This window comes from Podarcis bocagei (assembly GCF_964188305.1).
Source record: "Podarcis bocagei genome assembly, chromosome: 6".
NCBI lineage: Eukaryota > Metazoa > Chordata > Lepidosauria > Squamata > Lacertidae > Podarcis > Podarcis bocagei.
In genome coordinates this window covers 31684470-31708131 of record NC_138130.1, presented here as the reverse complement: position 1 = coordinate 31708131, position 23662 = coordinate 31684470, and the positions used below count along the sequence as shown (strand labels likewise).

The window sequence follows — 23662 nt, the reverse complement described above, 5'->3', positions numbered from 1 at the left end:
GTTTGTATTTTTAAAGATGTGCCATGGAGCACTTGAATTAAGCTCATGGAGCACTGAGGGACAGGCAGGAGACCGAAGGGTAGGCAGAGGAGGCAGTGGGGCAGGCAGGGTGCCATGCAACGTTTGAGGAAGGGTAAGATGAAGAGTCTTAGCAGTCAGCGACTTGAGAGGAGGAGGTGGGGAAAGAGTTGCAGGAAGGTGCAGAGGTGGATGAGTCAATCCCAGAGAGAGCTGGGCCATTAGAATTGCCTCAGTCCCTTCTCCCAGTGCCCCCAAGAACAATAAGGGATTTAAAGGGATAGGAGCAGCTGGAAATGCAACACAGGAGAAACTCCGGTTGCTTGTGTGCATTACATTAGAAGAGGGGCTTAAATGTGCTGATGGAGGCATGGATGCACTGCTGCTCAAACTGTCCAGTTTGGAGCACAAGTCTGAAGAAAGAGATGTCTAGCTATGTAGCTAGTTAGTAGGCGCAGTAAACCTGGAAGCTTTTGCATGGTGCTCTTCTGCAAACCATGAAGCATGACCATATTGGCTTGTGCTCACCTGACATTCTTACCTGCCTGAAAGCTATGTGAGTGTTGGGCACAGAAGTTGTCAAAAGATTGATGCTGCACTACCATTGAGGACGTACTTTGTTTATTGATTATTGAATTTATTCCCAGCCTTTTTTGCATGGAACTCAAGACTGTGTACATTCCAGCTACCTATAGCAACTTCTTATATTAAATGGCAACTGCCCACATCACTCTGATATTTTATGCAATGGGGAAACCCAGTGGTTACTTCCTATACTCATCGTGTCAACCCCGGGGAAATGGCATTGCTGGCATAGGAAGCAGTTGCTTCATAAGCTCCTCTCACATGTAACAATTCCCAGTGTAGCAGTCATGTTTGACCACCACCACAGCAAAAACATGCATCTGATGAAGTGGAACTTTGCCCACAAAGCCTTAGGCCCTAGTATATTTGTTAGCCTTTAAGGTGCCACAATACTTTTTTTGTCCGTCCGTCCCCTCCATGGTATTCCAATTACATATGGTACCAGAGCGGACTAGAAAACAGCTGTGCCAAAACACCACCCACGTCATTGCTGAGGTAATGAAATAACCTGATCTCATGATCGTATGAAAGAAGCAGAGAAGGAATGTCTTGATTCTACCTTCCATTTTCTGAGTTCTTTCAACACGGATGCTTCAGTCTGAATTCTTAGGTGCATGCAGTCATGCATAGCTCTGTAAATGTTCTTTTATGGCCACTTTGTTCTAATGTTGCACTAAACTATAATTGACTATGTTCTGACTTCCTTCTTTTTTAGTATCCAAGGAACAGTAAACTAATTTACACCTCATATTATCTGCACTGACATATTTCACTAGACAGGCAGATGGTGTCTCAGTTTTCACATGCCTCATAAACTTTTAGAAAGTTCCTTTATAATCTTCTTGTACTGACTTTACTATGTTTATATATCATAGAAGGGGCCAAGAGGGCCATCTTGTCCAAAACCTTGCAGTGCAGGATTCCCCCCCCCAAAAAAAGGGCTTGAACCCATGACCCTGGGGTTAAGAGTCTCATGCTGATCTGACTGAGCTATACTGCTATGCTGGAACTCTCAGGGCAGAAGCAGGCTGTATTCAATGAAGTTATTGCATGAGTGCAACAGGACGTCTAGTCTGTCTCCTTCCCTGTGCGCCCCACCAAATCTGCTCTGGGGATTCTCCCAACCCTCCATTTGTTGCAATTAGGTTCCAGACTTATAGCAAAGCATCCAGAGAAGTGGCTGAAAAATAAAAAAACTTTTGAAATTAATCTCCTGTAATTATAAAACCAGTTTGATTTTACCTTTGTTTTTTTCCTTCAGCAAAAACTCAATTATTTTTTAGAGTTACATGAGCAGGCCCAGGCCACTCCCAGCTTTTGAGGCCAGTTGGTGCCCACTAGGGCTACTAGATCATGGGGTGAGGTGGCAGCCAATTTTTAGTGTGGGTTTCATGCGACGATAACCATAAATTACTCAGAATTAAGTTCCACGGGGATTGTTCCCTGATAAGCTGGTACAGGACTGTAGCTGAATTGGTTAGCTTTGAAGGTGCCACAGAAGACTGCTAGCAAGGAACATCATAAACCTCCAGACCTACGAGTCAGATTGTAAGACATGGATAACATTGTAAGAAAAACAACTAATTGGGGAAAGGAGAGGAAACATGAGCACTGAAAATGCAATCTCACTCTTTGCCATCACTGTAGAAACAGGATTGCTTTATATCTTTCTTTCAGTGGGCTCTGAGGGTAAGCAATTTGCGCCCTAAGGAATGAACACATTATCTAGGTGCGTGTTTATTTCAGTGGGAGTTCTCTCTCCTTGACATGTAGCTTAATTTATTTCAAATGTCGTTGAGAAGCCAGTCACAGATGTTTCCTTGTTAGAAGAAACAAAAGTACAAAACAGATTCTTTCTGTGCTGGGAAGCATCTTGTACACTACAGATATCTGAGAACTATAATGAGCCTTAAATTCAACTTTCCCCCTTGGTTTTATGCCCAGAATTGAGTGGTTTGCATTTACTTTGGTCTGATGATTGATTTGGAAGAGAGGGAATTGTTACATGCCACCACCCCAATCTCCACAGCAGTGCGAAATTCCAGGGGTTACAGGTGCTTACCCCAGGATTTGTGTTTCCTTTTGGAAATAAGGCACAGCGGAGACTGTGGTGTCTTTTTGATTTATGATTTATTTACACATATATACAACCTGAGTCTACAGTGGAGAGGGTCCCTGCATTATGCGCCAAGAGAGTCTCTTGCTTCTCCCATAGACCCAATGGCCTTAGATCCAAAACATAAACCAGCCTTGTTCTCTGCCTCCTTTTTCCAGCCTGTCACAGTTTTGCTAGCACATCACTGCCAACTGTCCCCCTAAAAAACTAACACTGGCTTTTTGTCTTGCTAACTGAAAACCAGGGTCTGGGGTAGGGTTTCCCCCATCATTTGGGTGTTTGGCACTGAATCTCCCAGTGTCTCATCTGCCTACCTTTTGTTAGATCAACAGCTCAGCCATTATCAAGTGATTATCTCATGAGGAAGCTGGCCTGTGTTATTTCTTGCTAGATCCAAGGATTTGGGGGTTTCCTTAAATTCTAACGCTTTACTGAATCCAGAGATTTTGGGGGATCTTGAGTCCCTCCCAATCTCATAACAGCACGTTTAAGATGCTACCGGCAAAGTGCTCATTAAGGCCACGACTAGATACAAATGCATCTTCGTATTTAACAAGTGGCTACAGGGATGGTAGCAAGTGGAGAGAGGATATCGCTCTCCTCTCCTTTCCTGTGGTCCGAAGGAAGGTCCTGACTCTGAATTTGCTATTTGCTTTGGGCGGAAATATGCCACTGGGACCAGTTTGATCCTCATTTGGATGGGCCTGGCCTGGCAATATATTGCTCTGTTTTTCTTCTGCATAAACACACACAGAGAGAAAGGCTAGCTGTGCTGGGGAAACTGGGCTACACAAGGGGGTGGGTGGCTGAAGAGGCATTGACCTTCCTCCAACTTGGTTCAAGGAAGATGGGGGCCAGACTGTGCTATGCTTGAAGGAGAAGACAAACGCTTTCTCCTGGCATGGCCCATGTACATATGGCTTTCTTCTGAGGAGGCATGAAGGAAACAGGTTCAATAGGAGTTAGAAACTTTCCAATTATACATCTCTGACCTTTGTTTGACCTAGACCCTCAACTTGACTTGCTGCTTTCCACCCCCTAGAGGCAAAAGTGTATATTCCTGTCATTCCTTAACCTTTGTTTCACCCAGACCCCAGCCTGCCTACCTTCCTGGGGGACAAGAGTGTGTCTTGCTATGATTGCTTGACCTTTGTTTTACCTCTGCCTTATCTGTCAACTCAGGTAACTGCCATTGTCTCGGATTTGAGAGGCACCTCTGCGTAATATAAATGTCATGCAGTTTTAGGTGTTCATGCACAAGCTCCACATCCAGTGCCTTGATGCATGCCCTCCCCACACAGCCACTCCCTGATCTTTCTGTGTTATACAGGAAAGAGCTGTAGTCTACTTGTGATATAGCATGGAGGATTCTTGCTATATCCTTTTAAGAGTTAGCAGCAGCTACACTGATTCCTTTGTATTTTTGGTGTTTTCCATTGAATTGGCATAAGATTTTCCAACATGGACTAGCTAAGTACAGTGGTACCTCGGGTTAAGTACTTAATTCGTTCTGGAGGTCCGTACTTAACCTGAAACTGTTCTTAACCTGAAGCACCACTTTAGCTAATGGGGCCTCCTACTGCCGCCGCGCCACTGCTGCCCGATTTCTGTTCTCATCCTGAAGCAAAGTTCTTAACCTGAAGCATTATTTCTGGGTTAGCGGAGTCTGTAACCTGAAGCATATGTAACCTGAAGGGTATGTAACCCGAGGTACCACTGTATTGGAGAAGATGAGATTGGGAGTCCCTGTTATATAAGCAACTTTAAAAGCTGTACAGACACAGCCCAACAGCTATCTAAATTAAATAAATATTTCCAGTCTGTCCATTTCACTGCCGAGCCTCTCTTCCCCAGAGCCAGTGTGGTGTAGTGGTTAAGAGCGGTAGTCTCGTAATCTGGGGAACCGGGTTCGCGTCTCCGCTCCTCCACATGCAGCTGCTGGGTGACCTTGGGCCAGTCACACTTCTCTGAAGTCTCTCAGCCCCACTCACCTCACAGAGTGTTTGTTGTTCTTCCCCTTCCTTGTGACCTGTCTATACACTGTATTTCAGATTATATATCACATGCAGAATTGTGCCTCCAGTGCAAAGTAACTGAAAAAGAATTAAAACTAATGGGAGAAATAAAACACATATGATTTAATTCATTTTTCTTTTCTGTATATTTTCAATATAAACAACAGATGACATCAAAGTTTTGTTAAAAAACAAAAACAAATTACATTCCTATCTTGTGCTTTCACTGCAACAGTTGTCAGGATTGGGACAACCACACACCCCGAGACACATGGTACATTTTAGTTATGGACAGCCACTTACTTGCAACCAGAAAGTGCTTTCAGAAGGCGTTTAATCAATTGTCAGTCTTTATGTAGAAATTCAGAAAGGAAGAATGACTTTTGCAGATGTCGTCAGCTGTTCTTTTGTACATATTCTGGCTCTTTAAATACTTGGTTTTTCATGTGATTGGCTCGCTCTGCTTCTTATGTAGGTAAACTCTGATTTCTAAAGATCTCCTGCAACGTAACTTTGAGGGAGAAGAATTAAGTCTTCAGTCAGCTCCCATTGCTATGGATGTATAAATATATTCTGCAGCTGTGACATTTACAGCACTTCGAAAACATTGTTTGTTCCGTAGGTCGTTCTCAAACTCCTGCCCGCCCCCTTCTCTAGCCAACAGTTTCAACAGCTCTGTAGCATGGATGATTTAAGACAAGGGGAAGATTGCTCTCCCTCACTGATCCATTATGTCTGCTTTCCCCTTACTCCCAGCATGTGTCTGACAGTGAAGCAAGGCTTCCACCTCCATCATATTTCTCACTTCAGGCTGATGGAAAGCAATCTTACCCAGACTGCAGTAACATAAAAGCTGAGAGTTGCGATGGACAACACTTTGGCAATTAAATAGGAATATACTTAGAGCACCAACCGCTACAGTTGATTCCCCCCTCCAACAAAATGCCATTCTCCTAATGCTTCCTGTCACTAAATCTAAATGTAACCAATCCATGGATGAAATGAAATCTCAATTTTTCAGGGAAACTGACTAGTAGCGGTCAGCTCCCGAAAAGTAGGTCAGTAGGTCACTAACATAAACCTGAAGTGAAAGAGCATTCCTGACCTGCTGTATTGGGCAGGGGGTGGGAAGGAAGATGGATATTCAGAGCGCTCTTAAAATACAGTATGCGCTTTGAAATTCCATGGCATTTTTATCTCAAAGTGTAAGTAATAAAAGATAAAAAAAAACAATTCCTGAGTAGAATATTTTACGGGCTGAAATATCTTTACTTAACAGTCATGAGGGAAAACTTACTTCCGAATTGATTTCATGCTACTGTGGTTACCATAGCAGCAGAAAGCATTTAATTAAAAAAAAGGGGGGGGGATTTCACTGCCAAAATGTTACAGAAGTTCCTAGGCCCTCTTGCCTTTCTGTACAATCAAGAGTATAATTACCTCCATTTTTTTCTTATTTAATGGATGCAGTTCCCATTTTCACAGCATGGACTCACACATATATGGGTACCTATCATGCCTTTCTCCCGGAGAATTTGGAGGATTTTGTTTTTGTTTTGTTTTGTTGTTTTACATTTGCAGTGTACCTATTTTTATGTTCTTGGTGTACATTTGGTTTTAGTATACATGTGGCCTGTTGTTTATACTGAAACTGACCTGATTAATCTAGCTGATTCAAGTCTATCCAAAGCGTTTAATATCTTAAATCACAAGTGGTCAGCAGATGCCATGGTAGTCTCTTCCATAATTCCAGATTGCTTCATGTGTTATTGGCTGCAGTCCTATGCATACTTACTTTCAAGTGTCTGATTGAGCACGTCTGTTAAACGAAACAAATGTCAGAGGCTAGTAGCTAGTTCCGGTTTTCCTTTTCCCAACATTTTATTTAATTTTTGTGACATACAAAAACAGGGAGAAACACTGAAAAAAACAGATAAGTATCAAGTAAATTTTTGTTGGTTCAGATTAAACCTTGATTATATTCTTACTCAAGAACTGGATTTTGCAACTTTGCAACTTTGCTTGCATCCTAAAACTCTTAAAATGGATCTTGTGACTCGGTGCAATAATTAGGCCCAAATCAGTGTCATTGTGCTTTGCCCATTTTTCAAGGTTCTACAATATCTCCTATCTTGATGCAAAACCATGCAAAACCAGGGCAAATTCAAGTTCATAGCTAGCAATGTGTTGTGGGCATACCTAGAACATTTATTGTAGTGTTGCTATGAAGAGACGGTAGAGAAATTAAGCCTCTACTTCTGGTGCTTCTCTTTAAAATAATACAGTTATAAAGATTTCCTTGGTTATTATTAACATAGTTCATTTTTCTTAATAAACGTATCTAATTATTTCTAGCTTGGCATGGAGTATTCTAGCAAATACAAGCCAACAAGCCAACACAATCTATTTATACATTACAGTGGATGACAGAAACAGGAGATTATCATCATTTAATAGTTATTTTCTTGGTGATTCTTAATGCACACTAGAGAAGGGACTTTCAGCATTCACTAGTCTATGTCAACAATACTTAATTGTTTATAATTACACTAATATAATAGCTCTAGACAGATCATTCATTCATCGATTTAGGGTAAGCAATCCAACTTCTAACTTTGTTTCTTGATTCTAGGTTTCCCACCGTGTAAATTATAGCTTAAACTAACTGCAGTTCTAGGTTCACACATTAATTCTCCCCTCATCACCACCATTAGCATTGTGTCCAAGCCCAGCCATACAGAACTCAATGCAGAGGCTCACTTGCTAACACTCAGAACATGATCCCAAACCACCGAACACTTTTAGCTTCGCTCAGTCTGGAATGAGCAGGTGTTCTTGCAAATACAACAGGGGACGTAAGCACTGGTTCACACTCAGAACCCCCCATGGGATTCAGAGGAGTACAGGCTCTGGGTGTACGTTAATGCCTAATTATGGGCCTCTACCATTTGCTAGGACGCGAGTGGCACTGTGGGTTAAACCACAGAGCCTAGGACTTGCCAATCAGAAGGTTGGCGGTTCGAATCCCTGTGACGGGGTGAGCTCCCGTTGCTCGGTCCCTGCTCCTGCCAACCTAGCAGTTCGAAAGCACGTCAAAGTGCAAGTAGATAAATAGGTACTGCTCTGGCGGGAAGGTAAATGGCGTCTCCGTGCGCTGCTCTGGTTTGCCAGAAGCGACTTAGTCATGCTGGCCACATGACCCGGAAGCTGTACGCCGGCTGGCTCGGACAATAAAGCGAGATGAGTGCCGCAACCCCAGAGTCGGTCACGACTGGACCTAATGGTCAGGGGTCCCTTTACCTTTACCTTAACATTTGCTAGTGTTAATACAAGCATATGCCTCTATTTAGTCATTCATTAGACCTGGCATGTACAAAGACGTCTTAATCAACTTGCCATTTGAATTTACTGGGAATAAACCACCTCTTTCAGCTGCCTCAGGAAATCCATCAGACTGCTCAACCAGACCTGCATTGTTCTACTTGTCATGACTCAGTACCTATTCCTACTGTCATTCAATGTCTCTTCCTTCTGGCTTTATCCTCCATGCAATCCTCCTTTGTATGGAGTGCCTCTGAGAAACCATTTTGTTCAGCCTATTGAATTGTTTTCCAGGAGGCTGCTTGATGCTTCTCTTAGGTCTGCTAAACCTCAATCGATGCCCATGGCAGTGGACCTCTCCAAACGTAGCTAGCTTGCCTTCCTTGCTTCTTCTTGCCTATTATTTTGCATCTTAGCCATGTTTGTTGTTTCCCGCTGAATAACCATGAGGCGTAAGTTGTGTCTGTTCTGTTAAGGAGAAGGGTTTTCTTCTGTTTTTGAACCATATGAGGAGAGTTCTAAGGAATCCAGGTTGTTGCTTGTTGCAACGCACATGATTGCAGGACTTGAGGGTAACCTATAAAGGTGTACAGTGATACCTCGGGTTAAGTACTTAATTCGTTCCAGAGGTCCATTCTTAACCTGAAACGGTTCTTAACCTGAAGCACCACTTTAGCTAATGGGGCCTCCTGCTGCTGCCACACCCCCGGAGCACGATTTCTGCTCTCATCCTGAAGCAAAGTTCTTAAGCTGAGGTACTATTTCTGGGTTAGCGGAGTCTGTAACCTGAAGCGTATGTAACCTGAGGTACCACTGTACCAATCTTCAGCCACCTCATCATGGCCTTTCTGTTGGATGTTTATAGGCACATCACTATCGGACATTAAGGGAGACTGCCCTCCAAAGGATTCAAGCCCATCCAGGGACGGTTGTGGGTAGGCTTCCTGCATCGCAGGGGGTTGGACTAGATGACCCTCGGGGTCCCTTCCAACTTTATGGTTCTATGAGTTACCTGTGTATAAGCTTGCATTAGCTGGCTCTCTTGTTATTGCATAACATCTCATTTCGTGCTTGAAGTGGCAAAGCCATTTTACTTGCTGACAACCATTTTGGCACTGCGAACAAACAAGCAAACAATAAATATTATATTTAATGCTAATTCAAGTAGCTGTGTATAGGTACAGTACGAGAGCTGCTGTGGTGTGCAATTATATCCTGATTAAAAATGCCCCACAAATCCATGTTTCTGTGGGGTTATGAGCACGTGTAAACAGGGATACAGGCAGATCTGTTAATATCCCTCACTTCTATTTAGGGACACTTGGTTTAGTGTACATAGAGCCTGATGGAATGCACGGCATGGAATCGTTTTTTTTTGGATTAGAATTATAAAACAATATATTTAACATATGAAAGGCTAGAAATCTGAAATGAAGGTTTTGCCATGTGGGGCATTGATTTTTAAGTCGGCAGTGACAGCTTTCATCCTACAGAAACATTCTTTTAAAAAAAATTCTAATCCCATGAAAAGTTGAAAATAGCTTCATACAATACTTGTGTGCGTCTCGCTAAGATGGAGCTTTTCATCCTTGACCTACTTCTGCTTCCTGCACAATATACCTAATGAGTAATAATGACTTCAGAAAGGGCAGCTCTAGAGAAAAAGCTGAAGTAATGCCTTAAGATGGTGCCTATGAAAACATCAAACAGCATATTTTAAGTGAGCCAAATAAAAGAATCTGGTTGGCTTTTTTTAAAAAGGTTTAATATTACGAAAGCACTGGAGTGCTAACATCGAAACTTCAGTTTGCAATAGCTAATGGAAGCTGCTGTTACCATTTGTGTTAGATGCTAGGGAAATTGCCAGTTTCTTATTAATTTTGGATTGGATTGTGTTGCTGTCCCACCTTTTCCTCCAAGGAACTCAATGGTGATGTACATTTGACTCCCACCACAACCCTGCAAGGTGGGTTAGGCTGAGGGACACCCAGTGAGCTTCATGGCCGAGTAGAGATTTGAACCCTAGTCCAACACCCCAACCATGACTACCTCACACTGGCTCTCAAATGAAGAACTGTTTTATTTATTTGATACATTTATATCCTTCCTTTCTTTAACAGACTTCAGGGTAACATAGGGGTCCAGGAAGTCTCCCATCTGGGCACTGACCAGCTTAGCTCCCTCTCTCTCATTTTAACCCTTCCCTTCTCACCCTTTATTGCAGTTCATCCACCTTATTACATTTTGCTCTTGAGCTCCTCTTCCCATGAAGATCTTCTATGCGGTGATTATGGATAAGAATAGGGATACTCCTCACCCAGTTCTCCTTTCTTACATTTTGATCTCTTCCTTCCATTCCAGAGAGAAGGAAAGAAGAGGAACAAATGTATTGGGAAGAGAGAATGGTGATTTTCCCGATTCCTTTGAAACAGTAAGTTTTAATCCCCCCCAAAAAACGTTTCTAAGGAGAAATAATCACCTCAGAAGACATTTGAAGTATGCACAACATGCTTCCATTATTTCATGCGCAAGGGTTGTTGTTTTAAAACATGTGAAGGTCCTCACTAGATGCTTGCAAGAAAACATGTTTCCTCATTACATTTAAATGTGTTGCTATTTAAGGGGGAGGGAGAATTAATGAGCAACACAGGAATAATTGACAAAATCCTGCATAGAAATGGAGCTTTCCTGAATCTCCAGAATGCATGCCTGCACCTTTCATAGATGTCTAATCTCTTAATTACAGAAAGCCAACCTAGTATTTCATGTGCATACAATAGTTCTGACTCACATATCCAAGAATAAAAGTAACACCCATGCCTGTTGTTCAAAAGACATCATGATTATTAATAAACCATCCTTTCTATGGCAACTGTAACTGTACCTCATCATTTGAAAAAGAGGGCTCATTAAAAGTCATATAGAGCTAGAGCAGGAGGAGTAGCCAGTGTGGTGCCCTCCTCCAGATATTGCTGGACTCCAGCTCCCATAAGCCCTAGATAGTATAGTCAATGATCAGGGATGATGGGAGCTGTAGGACCCAGCTACATTGGCAAAGAAAAAGAAGTTTATATGCTTTGTATATGCAGTATAACACTGTGGCACTAGGTGGCGCTGTGGAGCTCTGTTTTTGCCAACCCGATTTCTCACGCAACGTTTATAATGCGTTTAACTGAAACGCTTCTTTGATGTGTCTAGATCCAGCTTCATAGACTAACCTTCACCCCAGGGTCCCAGCATGCAAATACATAAAATTAGAACCAAAACTGAACAAGAATATTAAATCAAGCCAATGTGCATTCCACGTAGAAGTTTCTTAGATTAGAATCCATCTGCTTTATTTATGTGACTGGCTTGGCGGGAAGTTGTGATCTTAAACCCATACCCTCTGAATTGTGACCAAACTGAGGCATTCTCAGTACTTTCTGAAAATTCATTTATTTTCTGAGGTCTCTGCTGGCTGTTTTTACCAGTTGGCTTGTTTTTAACTGTTGATCTAGCAGCTGCAGTTTTATCCTGAATTATAAGGTTGTTGTGCTTATGTTGTTGTGCACCGTCTTGTTGCTGTGCTTGAAAGGCAGCACAGAACTATTTTTAATTAGCCTGCAAATTTTGCAGCAAAGCCCAGGCTAGAATTTTCTCAGTTCGGTTCCCTTTCTATAGAACCAGCTTTCCTTGCAGCTGGCTTGGAAACGCTTTAATCTGTGCAGAGTTAAAATTGTCAAAGATGACTACGTGCATCACACAGTACAACAAAGTAAGGCAGCGCTGCAAGGGAACTTGCCTCTAGGCTGTGTCTCCAGAAGGCACGGAGACAATAGGGTGGAAATAAATTCCCTGAACCGAATACAGTATTAAAAGAGATGCATTTACACTGGGGACACCTTTCAAACTGAGAGCCACAGACAAATTTCCAAGCACATAGACGAGACTCTGCAAAGCCAGTTCTAAGTATCTAGACATCTGGAAAAAGAGCAGGAATCAATGCCCCTGCTAATGTCTGGGCCTGCCATTTAGTGCTACCTGTACCATGTATTAAGGCACTCTTCTTCCAAAGCAAAGGAAGCAATCTGCAGCAGCACATTCACGTCAGAGGATATAAGCATTAAAAGCAAGATTAATCTTTTTTTCAGGATCAAGCAGAGGAGAATGCTAGTGATATTTCTTCTTTATGACAAATATATCTTCTGTAATAGCCCAGGGAATACTTCTAAGCTGCTGGCAAAATAAATTGCTTCTCATCTAAAGTTTCCTTTCATTTAATATATCTCAGTGTGAAAATCCCTTTGATTCCAATTGGCATCACTTGGGGTGAGCTGTAGAGAGAATGGAGCCCTTTCAGAATTAATAAGAGCAGGGCTTTTGACTTCTGTTAACAAACAGGAGTTGATTATTTTGTTCAGGATCTTGTGTTGCTGAGGTGCTGCCAATCAGAGCAGTAAAGGTAAAGGGTAAAGGGACCCCCTGGCCATTAAATCCAGTCGCGAACGACTCTAGGGTTGTGGTGCTCATCTCGCTTTATTGGCCGAGGGAGCTGGCATACAGCGTCTGGGTCATGTGGCTAGAATGACTAAGCTGCTTCTGGCAAACCCGAGCAGTGCACGGAAACACTGTTTACCTTCCCGCCAGAGCGGTACCTATTTATCTACTTGCACTTCGTGCTTTCGAACTGCTAGGTTGGCAGGAGCAGGGACCGAGCAACGGGAGCTCACCCCGTCGTGGGGATTCGAAACGCTGACCTTCTGATTGGCAAGCCCTAGACTCTGTGGTTTAACCCACAGCGCCACCTGCGTCCCAGAGCGGTAAACGACATGTATGTATTTGTTTAGAAAGCTTTATGGGCTGCTGAATTGGAAGACTGGCTAATAGAACTATCAATATGACACAGATAAAATCAACAGAACTGAAAAAAAAACGTATACATAAAATGATTATCAGTAAAACTCAGTAAAACTTTTTGAAACACTTATGGATAACAAAATTACATGTCTGGGTTGGGTTTGTGAAATAAAAATGGTATCTAAAACATTATAGGCTCCGTCCTCGTTTTCCTGGGTTCCAAATCCTCATGGCAGGTAGAACATGCAAGGTATCCCATTCTTACCCAACAGGTAACCCACAGAAGGAAGTGTGAGGCTACACATCTCCCACTTAGAAGCTTGTCCACGTTTCCACTTGTCCCACCACTTTCTCCTAGGGAAACCTGCTCTTTACTGCTGAAACGATCCATTGGGTTTTCTGCAGATTTGACATTTGCTCCGATTCAGTAGTACAGCATTGGAGTCTATGGCATCCTGTATCCCAGCTCTGTGCCTTGCTAAGAGGGTTCTGCCTGGAGTTCTGGCTCCACTCTTCTGCTTCCCAAAGACCCTTACTGGAAAAATCCAAGCCTTGCAGGGCAGGAAAACAGCCTGCCCCCTCCACTGTTTTCCTATGGATTTCCTGCTGAAATCCTAAGCCTCCCCTGCCACCGCCAATGGTAACCATGGGAACTCCCCGTTTGGTCCACTGAAAGAGATTCTCTTGCCCTGATGATGTTTTTTATTGATAGGTTAATGACTTGCTTCCAGCAACTTTTGCCATTATTTACAACTTCTGGCCTGGCATCTTCCCTTCTTCAATACTCCAAATATTATCTAAATTCTACAGTTTATTCATTTCTAACATTCACTAACTCTAGCAGTTATACGTGCCCTTGCACCCCCAAACTCAATTATCCAAGATATGTAACATTATATTCATAATATTCATGGACATCTCCTAATTCAGCATATCCTATTTACTGTAATTCACGAAGAGGGAGACAATTAGCTGAGTTCCATGCACTACTGGACCACAAGAAGCTAATTTCTATAATCTGTGCATACCGTGGGCATGCTTTGCGTAAAATTTGCAAGGAAGCAGACTGCAGAAAACAGTAGTCTGTGGGTTCTTACTGTTTTAATGCAAATTTGCTTTTATATGAAAAGAAGTCGGCATGTGTTACAATAAATAAAATAAAGTCGAATACAAGTATTCATGGGTTAAAATAAGTAATGCTGTGGGATTGTGACTTCTGCTCAGTTACATTCTGTGAATTTGCAACCCCCTTAAACAAGGAAGATCCCTTCTGAAGCCACAGTGCACATGAACAAATTATATGAATTAAGACTGTGCTCCTAAACACTTCCTGTAGGGGGTAAGCTGAACTGGACGCAAAGCTGCACTGAACTCATTAATGTACGTGCACAGGAATGTGCTCCCAAATGCTTTTGTTCTCAAGTTAATTTAAACCAAGGCTGATTGCTTCCAACGTTACATGTGTGGAGCAAATAGCATAGTATGATTTTAGTCCACCCCACTAAAAGAGCATAAGAAATACTTTGGGGCAGTCTGTTGAGTATGTATAGCATTGCATCTGACAAGTGGGTTAATTGAAATGAAGGCAAATGTGACCCTCCTCTACAATTGGTCCTTCGGGCATCAAGTTTAATGTTACTATTACTGTGTTCAGAAACGTTCTGTGGGAAAGCATAGTGACGAGCTAAACTTAGTTCTTCACCGCAGAAACACAGAATGATGTGGATTAAACATGACTCAAACTCGCCGCGAGAAATCTCTGCTCGGAAATTCTTGTAGCTCTTGCAAATATTTCTGAAGGATTATAACAACATAAACTTTCCGGCATAGAGAAACGTGAAAGTACCACAACACAACACTTCAATGTGCACAATCAAATCACATGCATTAGGGTCAACCTGCCACTAGTGTTGCCGTAGGGCAGAATCTTGCAGACCATATTTTATGTTGCAGAGCGAATTCTGCAGACGCTTTACGGTGCAGATTCTAGAGCTGATTGTCAGCGGTTGCAAAGCGCAGCTACGTCTCTACCAGTCAGTCCCACGCTTGATGCGCAACATCAGGTGTGGGGCAGGTGAGCGTGGCTTGGTTTGGCCAAAGCTGCCTTAAGGACTTAATGGAGAGATCCGGTACAGAACCAAGGCAGGGATTGCTATGTTCTACCTTCATTGCCAGAGGCAGCATGCCTCTCAGTACCAGTTGGAAGTGGACAGGTGCACTTATGTCCTGTTCGAAGGCTTCCTAGAAGCGTTCAGTTGGCTACTGTGAGAAGAGGATGCTGAATTAGATTGGCCATTGTACTCATGCAGCAGGGCTCTTATTTCTTAGGAAAACTTGAAGCATCTGATCTTTCTGCACTGATCCATGCCTCCCAGACTGTGTGAATTTTATATAGAGCAACCGTGTCACAAAAAGCAAGAAAAAAAGGAAATCTGGCGATCAGACCTGATCAGAGTCCTGTAGTTTAGTTGTTGCTACTACTCCACTTTGCCTCTGAAATATCCTCTAGATCAGTGTTTCCCAACCTTTTTTGGGCAAAGGCACACTTGTTTCATGAAAAAAATCTCGAGGCACACCACCATTACAGCCCCGTGACGTCAGCGCGCAGCGTCACGCCGGGAGGGACATGAATTGCTAGCAAATTACATAATCACCTCCTTGAGGGCTGGCTCATCTTCTCCGAAGGCAGAACCCCATTAATTAACAGCACAGACTCACACCATAGCCAAGACGAGGGGGGAAAACCTCAGTCATGCACAGTCATGCACATGTGGGGGCTAAATGAGGACGAAGACTGGGCAGAGAGCAGGGTTCAAATCACCCCACCTGGCCAGGACAATCCCTGGGTGCTCCCTTGGGCCACTCGCCTGACCCACCTCGCAGGGCTGTTGTTGTGAGGATAACACGGGGAGAACCACGCGCGCCCCCGGGAGCTCCTTGGAGGAGAAAGCGGGCGATGAATGCAATGCACAAAATATATGAGAGGCGACCAGGTTTTGCAGGTGAGGGGCCCCCGCCAGCCTCTGCTTCCAACACCCAGCGCAATGACGCCGAAGTTTCCCCCCGGGCTCGGCTCGGGGAGCAGCGCTGCTACCCCCCGGCTCCCCTTCGCCCTCCCGGCTCTCTCTGCCGCCCACTGGGGACCCCCCTCACCTGCCAAGTCCGGAGCGCCGGTGGAAGTTGCATGCATGCATGCAGGGCGCCGCGTTGCCATTGCATTGCACTGCACTCCATGCAACGCCTGCACGCATGCATTGCCTTGCACGCCCGCCAAGGGGTCTCCCCGCGGTCCGATGCATCCCCTCCGGCGCGGATGCAGCATTGCAAAAATAAAAAACCCCGACGCAGCCCTACCTGGGGGGCAGCCTCCGCCGCCGCTCCGCCTCCACGGGGATCCCCGGGCTCCATCCTGCCGCCCGATCTCCGCGGGGGCGCAGGCAGGCTGCGCGGGGTCTGCGCGGAAGAGCCCCTGCCCGCCCGCCCGCCCGCCGCTGCTGCCCGCCCGGCCGCCGCCGCTGCGCTCATTCCATGGCCGGGAGAAGAGCGCTTCAAACAAAACGCCCGGCCCGCCAGGCCACGCTGGGAAACATAGTTTGTGCACCCCGCGTGGGCGCGGAGCCCAAGGGCGAGGGGACTACGGATCCCGGCAGCCCCCGCGCCGGGGACGGAGGGGGAGAGGCCGGGTGCAGGGATGGAGGGACGGGTGGGCGAGCGAGTGAGTGAGTGGCAGCCGCCAAGCCTTGGCCGAGAGCCAGGAAGGGCCTCCCCAGAGGAGGAGGAGGAGGGAGGCGCAGAGCGGGAGGGAGGGAGGGAACCCCAGGGGTCATCTAGTGACGGCGCCCCAATCGAAAATTTGACTTTAAAAAAAAAAACTTTCGAATTTTTTAATTTTTCCCGCGGCACACCAGGCAACATCTCGCGGCACACTAGTGTGCCACGGAACAGTGGTTGGGAAACACTGCTCTAGATTACATGCTCAGCAGGCATGAGTCACTGCCTGTAACACTCAAGCTAAAAACTAGCTGCAATAATGACTTAATCCAGTCATAAAAGACAGTAAATGCTCTGTGCCCTAGCAAAGAACTACTGAATGCCTTAAAAGAAATGCCTCCCCCCCCAACTTATTCTTTGCAGTTCTACATCACAGCAGTTGTACCAAGTGAGCTAAGCTGATACAGTCTCTTGGAATTAAATCAGCTGGTCAGAGTATGCTCTCTTCATTTTCATGGATGGAAACACATTTGAGTTCTGCTATGGATGGAAAAGCTGTAGTGCGGTACTTCCTTCCTTCTGGAATTCATAATAGGAAAGGTCAGATGAGAAGTACTGTGTAAAATGCACTTTAAAAGGTAAAGGGACCCATGACCATTAGGTCCAGTCACGGACGACTCTGGGGTTGCGGCGCTCATCTCGCTTTACTGGCCAAGGGAGACGGCGTACAGCTTCCGGGTCATGTGGCCAGAATGACTAAGCCGCTTCTGGCGAACCAGAGCAGCGCACAGAAACACCGTTTACCTTCCCCCTGGAGCGGTATCTACTTGCACTTTGACATGCTTTCGAACTGCTAGGTGGGCAGGAGCTGGGACTGAACAATGGGAGCTCATCCCGTTGTGGGGATTCGAACCACCGGCCTTCCAATTGGCAAGCCCTAGGCTCAGTGGTTTAGACCACAGCGCCACCCGCGTAATGTAATGTAATGTAATGCAATGTAATGCACTTACATTAGTTTTAAAACATACACTCCACATTTATTTATTTATTTAAAAAAAGATCTCAAGGAATCTTGCAAGAGTAAAATGCTCAAATAACCTCTTTGAGGTTTCAGTGATTAAACCAGCAGTAAATAAAATAAAATAAAATAAATAAAATAAAATAAAATAAAATAAAATGTATCTCACAACGTTTTGAGGCATTTTACAACAATAAAACAGCCAAATTAGCTGCTTAGGTGTTGTTGTTTTTGATTAAGCAGTTTACAAAACCTGTTAAATAAATACAACCAAATAAAAAAAACATAAATCAGTAACAAAAAGCATAACTTACTAAGATATAAAACATAAAACAGCATCATGAAAAACAGCAGTTAACGTGTGCAGAAATAAATAACAGTTTTGTTTTTTTAAAAAAACCAGTCATTCAGAAAGTGATGATCTAACTATTACTATGATTCTCACTTCCTGGATGCTGTTCTGCTGAGCTATAGCTCTTACCCTAATAAATAACTGCATGCTTTGATTATATTAGCTGCCTATTCTTGTCATACTAGAAATGCTGTTGATGATTCCTGGATCAGCCAGCTTGTTGATACCAAGAGAGTGGGCACATTTTCGATTTTTATTTTAAGGTTGATGCATATGTAATACAAACGTATATGCTGCACCTGCGTATGAAGCAAGTTGTGGTTGTTTCCATAGAAACCATACAACTAAGTCATACTGGGGAGAAAGTATTATAGACCCTATAATATAGACACTGGAAGAACACATCTATACCCAAAGCACTATTCTCATTAGAGGCCTTTCTGTACATTTTTTTCTCCTGCCCAATAAATACTCTGGTCAAATTACTGGGGAAGCAACTCTCAATAAACAGCCAGTGTGTCTGACAATGCTATATGCAACATGTTCTCCCAAAAGATTATTGGCTTTAAGAAAAATAAATTTGATCTGGACTTTCTTGATCTATTCAAGTGCACATGTCAAAATACTAGGCCTATTTGGAACAATGTGACCCTTTATTGGATAAATAAAATCTGAGTCTAGTGGCTTGGTATTCATGTAATCATGGTGTCTTTGCCAGCAAGTTTTTTCTATAGATGGAATATGTTATAACAACTGAATGGGTTCTGCATTATGATAAAGTAGGTCAAGCAGCAGTGGATTTGGTTTTTTACCATGCTAAGGTTAACAAGTCGCATGTAACATTTGCCTCAGGAGGACAATAGCATGGCCTTGGTGTACATGATACCACAGCGGGATATCAATAGCTTCGGGTTCCAGTTAAATGGCATCATGGTGTGCTCTTTCAGGCAAAAAATTTATATCTACAATTGTTTGACGATGATCTCCCTAGCGTACGCGATGGAACCTGACAGTTTAAGGAGTCCCACGCATATATTGATGGAAGCCTTTGCAACCTTGTCCCACCCACCGATCATTTTTTTAAGCATAAAGCAAAGAGCAAGTAGAGGTAACAGCAGCAACTGAAACTAATAGCTCTGATGGCTTCTCATCCTCTGAACAGAACCATATCTACCTTTACACTTCAGCTCTTTAAAAAAGCAATTACCCCAATAGATCCCGAAAGTCAATGATAGAGAATTCTGAAAATTTCAGACCCCATTTTAAGAGGAATGGACACTATTCCACAAGTAAAATAAACAATACTTAATCAAAGGCAAATGGTCGTTAGCATGTTCCATTGAATAGTGTCACTTTTTGCTATTATTTCAGCAAACTTTGCTGTACAAATTAAAAAGCAAGAAGTATATTTTTTTCAATAAGAACACCCGATTTCCAGGTATTGGATTTTCTGTATTGAAAAGGGAGGGCAGGGGTCAAGACTGTACCTTTTCAACTCCGTGATTCTAATTCCCCTTGCTCCCACCCATTACAAAATTTACCATCCTGCTTCCAGGAATATGAAGTCTATTTGCTGTTCTAGCTATATGTTCTCCAAGTCTTTGACTATTTATTCCTCATCCCAGAGCAACAGCTCAATTAGAAAGAACCATATGTAGCACTTGAAGACTGCAATTGCTATCACAGAATCATAGAATAGTTGAGTTGGAAGGGACCCCAGGTTTAATCTAGTCATGCAATGCATAAATCTCAAATAAAAGCATCCATGACAGATTACCATCCAACCTCTGCTTAAAACCGCCAAGGAATGAGAATCTACCACCTCCCTTGGCAGTCCTTTCCACTGTCAAGCAGCTATTACTGTCAGAAGTACTTCCTGATCTTAAGTCAGAATCTCCTTTCTTGTAACCTGAAGTCATTGGTTTGAGCCCTATCCTCCAGAGGAGAAGAAAACAAACTTGCTCTACCTTCCATGTGGCAGCCTTTTAGATATTTGAAGATGGCTATCATATCTCCTCCCAGTCTTCTCTTTTCCAGGCTAAACATACTCAGTTCCCTCAACTGTTCCAGGTTTTGTTTCCAGACCCTTGATCATCTTGGTTGCCTTGCTCTGCACACATTCCAGCTTGTCAGCATCCTTCTTAAATTGTGGTGCCCAGAACTGGACACAGTACTCCAGGTGTGGTCTGACTGGCAGAATTGAGTGGTACTATTGCTTCCCTTGACCTGAACACTAGACTTCTGTTGATGCAGTCTAAAATAGCAGTAGCTTTCTTTTTTGCTGCTGCATCACACTGTTAAGCTAGGGACGCGGGTGGCGCTGTGGGTAAAAGCCTCAGCGCCTAGGGCTTGCTGATCGAAAGGTTGGCGGTTCAAATCCCCGTGGCGGGGTACGCTCCCGTTGCTCGGTCCCAGCGCTTGCCAACCTAGCAGTTCGAAAGCACCCCCGGGTACAAGTAGATAAATAGGGACCGCTTACTGGCGGGAAGGTAAACAGCGTTTCCGTGTGCGGCTCTGGCTCGCCAGATGCAGCTTTGTCACGTTGGCCACGTGACCCGGAAGTGTCTCTGGACAGCGCTGGCCCCCAGCCTCTTGAGTGAGATGGGCGCACAACCCTAGAATCTGTCAAGACTGGTCTGTACGGGCAGGGGTACCTTTACCTTTTTATTGCTTCCCTTGACCTGAACACTAGACTTCTGTTGATGCAGTCTAAAATAGCAGTAGCTTTCTTTTTTGCTGCTGCATCACACTGTTAAGCTAGTGGTCCACTATGACCTCTAGATCCATTCCACATGTACTGCTAGTAAGCCAGGTGGCCCCCATTTTGTATTTGTGCATCTGGTTCTTCCTGCCTAAGTGCAGAACATTTGTCTCTATTGAAGTTCATATTGTTTGTTTGGGCCCAGTTCTCCAGTCTGTTAATTTCATTTTGAATCCCAATTGTGTCTTCTGTGGCATTAGTTTCTCCTCCCAGTTTAATGCCATCTGCAAAAATTCCTTCATCCAAGTCATTTATGAAAACGTTGAACCACAACAGGTCCAGGACAGAACCTTGTGGCACCTCATGCCTTCACTTTTTTTCAAGTTGACGAGGAACCAATAATGTACACTCTTTGGGTTCCATCAGGCAATCAGCTACAAATTCACCTAATAGTTACCTTGTCCAGCCCATATTTTACCAGTTTCCTCACAGTAATATATTGGGGGACTTTCAGCTTTACTGAAATCAAGATAACCTATGTCTACAGCATTCCCCTGATCCACCAAACTTGTAACTCTATTAAAAAAGAAGAAATTAGATTCTTCTCACATGGCTTGTTTTTGAGAAACCCATGTAATCACAGCATCTTTTTTTAAGTGCTCAGGGACCGACCATTTAATTACCTGTTCTAGGACCTTTCCTGGTATTGATGTCAAGCTCACCAGTTGGTAGTTACCTGGGTCTTCTTTTTTCCCTTTTTTGAAGATGGGGACAACAATTGCCTGCCTCCTGTCTGCAGGGACCTGACCTGTTGCCTACAAATTCTCAAAGGTAGAGGCTCTGCAGTTACATCTGCAAGCTCCTCTAGTATCCTTGGGTGCAGCTCATCAGGCCCTGGAGATTTGAATTGATTTAAAGTAGCTAAGTGTTCCCTTGCTTCCAATACATACTGTCATTTACTAATTATATACTACTCTGGGCAGGGAACTGAGTCATTGAATGAGGCAGCCGATCTGGTCTGTATCACTGAGACCTGGGTGGGTGAGCAGGGTGGAGTTGGTCTTACCCAGCTGTGCCCACTTGTGTACTTGGTGCAGCATCAGGGCAGACTTGAGGGTGGAGGAGGGGGAGTTGCAGTGGTCTGTGGAGATTCTCTCTCTCTCTCTCTCTCTCTCTCTCTCTCTCTCTCTCCAGGCTCTCTGTCCAGTTGTGGGGGTATCTCGAGTGTATGTTTGGCATTGGGCAGTTGGGACAGATTAGATTTTCTGCTGGTTTACCACCTTGCTGTCCAGCAGTCTCCCTGCCTGAGCTAATAGATCTGGTCTCAGAGGTGGTGTTGAGGACTTCCAGGCTGCTGGTTTTGGGGGAGTTCAACATCCATGCCAAGGCAACTGGCTCTGGGGTGGCTCAGGAATTCATGGCTGCCATGACGGCTGTGGGGCTCTCCCAACATGTCACTGCTCCAAAGCATGTGTCAGGCCACACCAGGCACCCCCAATCTGTGGCCCTCCAGATGTTTTGGCCTACAACTCCCATGATCCCTAGCTAACAGGACCAATGGTCAGGGATGATGGGAACTGTAGTCCAAAACATCTGGAGGGCCAAAGGTTGGGGATGCCTGGGCCACACTCTGGACCTTGTTGTCTCAAGGTGAAATGTACTAATGAGGGAGAAAGTATTCTTTGATTCAGTTCAGACTGAATGCTCATTTAGTAGCCAATGGTGATCTCCAATATCCCTGCAAACAAATGAAGATAAATGCTCAATGTATTAAAGTGCAATCCTGATTCCACTGAGGCTATTATTTATTATTATTATTTAAATTTGTTACTCACATTATCTTCCCCAAAGCCACCCAAAGCAGCTTATAAACAAACAAAAACATAGATAAATTAAAACCAATGGGGTGGGGTTTACATTTGAAACATTCGACCTACTAATAGCTAATGTTAGTTGTGGATATAAGTTTTTTTTACTCCTCTCATCAGATTGGATGCATTTGATTTCCTCACTGCTGCAGCTTGGCTGCAATACTGGCATCATGTCATGTCAGCTGCATCCTTTATTTCAAGTACTTAAGAACTGCTTTCCTAGTGTCCAGCAGCTGGCATTAGTCAGAGTGGCGAGGGGTTAAACTGTCTCCCAAATAATTTTGGGTGCAATCAAATCATTCCTGGATTTTACAAACTTAATTCTTTCTGTACTGGCCTTTTAAAGACTATACAGATTAAGACTATTTCAGCCTTTCCAGCTGTTCCCCTGAGCCCGGAGTTAGTTATTTATATAAATATATCAAGTAAAGCACTAAATAGATCCAGGGCAACACTTTGTTTTAAAAGAGCACAGGATGTAGGCATCATGTGTACACATTTATCTTATTTCCAAAATCAAAGCTGGTCTGAACAAAAGACTGGTAGAAGACAGAGTTGGCCTAGAGTCAGAATTTGAACAGTTTCATACATCCTGTCTTCATTTTCATCATAGATTAAATCCAATCAGATTCCAACAACAACAGTGAATTTGTACGTCATACTAATTATATAGAAACACTATTGCAAGCATTTGCTACTAATTTCTGAAACATCTCAGAGCAGGGTGCCATCTTGGGAGAGCAAACAAGACACATTGTGACTCATAAGACTGATCCCTTGGCTCCATTGCAAATGACTATTTAACTCTGGATCCGAATGCAGTTACTATTGTGCATCTATATTATATCACTAATCATGTGGCTGGCTTTGTTATGGTGTCCTTTCTTGCTTGGGTATCTCTGGATTGAAACCCGGAAGTAATGCAAATATATATTATAGCAGCCTTAGGTGATAACATTTGTGGCAGTGGCACTGAAGTTTCTGTTAACGATTGGCTGATGTAAGAAAGGAGGAGCAGAAGAATCTAGGACTGCTCTGGGCTTAAGGGCCTCTGGCTGCCATTGACCAAATTCCTCTTATCCAAGAGAGCACAGGACTTGAAAAGTAGGAGATGG

General features: G+C 43.7%; 1 protein-coding gene and 1 long non-coding RNA gene across 3 annotated transcripts in view; one reads left to right on the top strand and one right to left on the bottom strand.

The window, feature by feature from the left end:
• Nucleotides 1–23662, top strand: part of NPAS2 (neuronal PAS domain protein 2) — a 106093-nt gene that overhangs the window by 5196 nt on the left and 77235 nt on the right. Inside the window, exon 2 of one of the 2 annotated variants that reach the window (XM_081198330.1) lies at nucleotides 10417–10486. The exons of the other annotated variant lie outside the window; for it this stretch is intronic. Within the exon in view, the coding sequence (XP_081054456.1) occupies nucleotides 10440–10486 (47 nt within the window). The 5' untranslated portion in view covers nucleotides 10417–10439. The remainder of the gene's footprint in view (nucleotides 1–10416; nucleotides 10487–23662) is intronic. 2 annotated transcript variants of the gene reach the window in all.
• Nucleotides 4765–23662, bottom strand: part of LOC308589452 — a 32504-nt gene continuing 13606 nt past the window's right edge. Inside the window, exons 2-4 of the long non-coding RNA XR_014009265.1 lie at nucleotides 9068–9170; nucleotides 6530–6654; nucleotides 4765–5245 (exon numbers count right to left, since the gene is read on the bottom strand). This is a non-coding gene — a long non-coding RNA (uncharacterized lncRNA). The remainder of the gene's footprint in view (nucleotides 5246–6529; nucleotides 6655–9067; nucleotides 9171–23662) is intronic.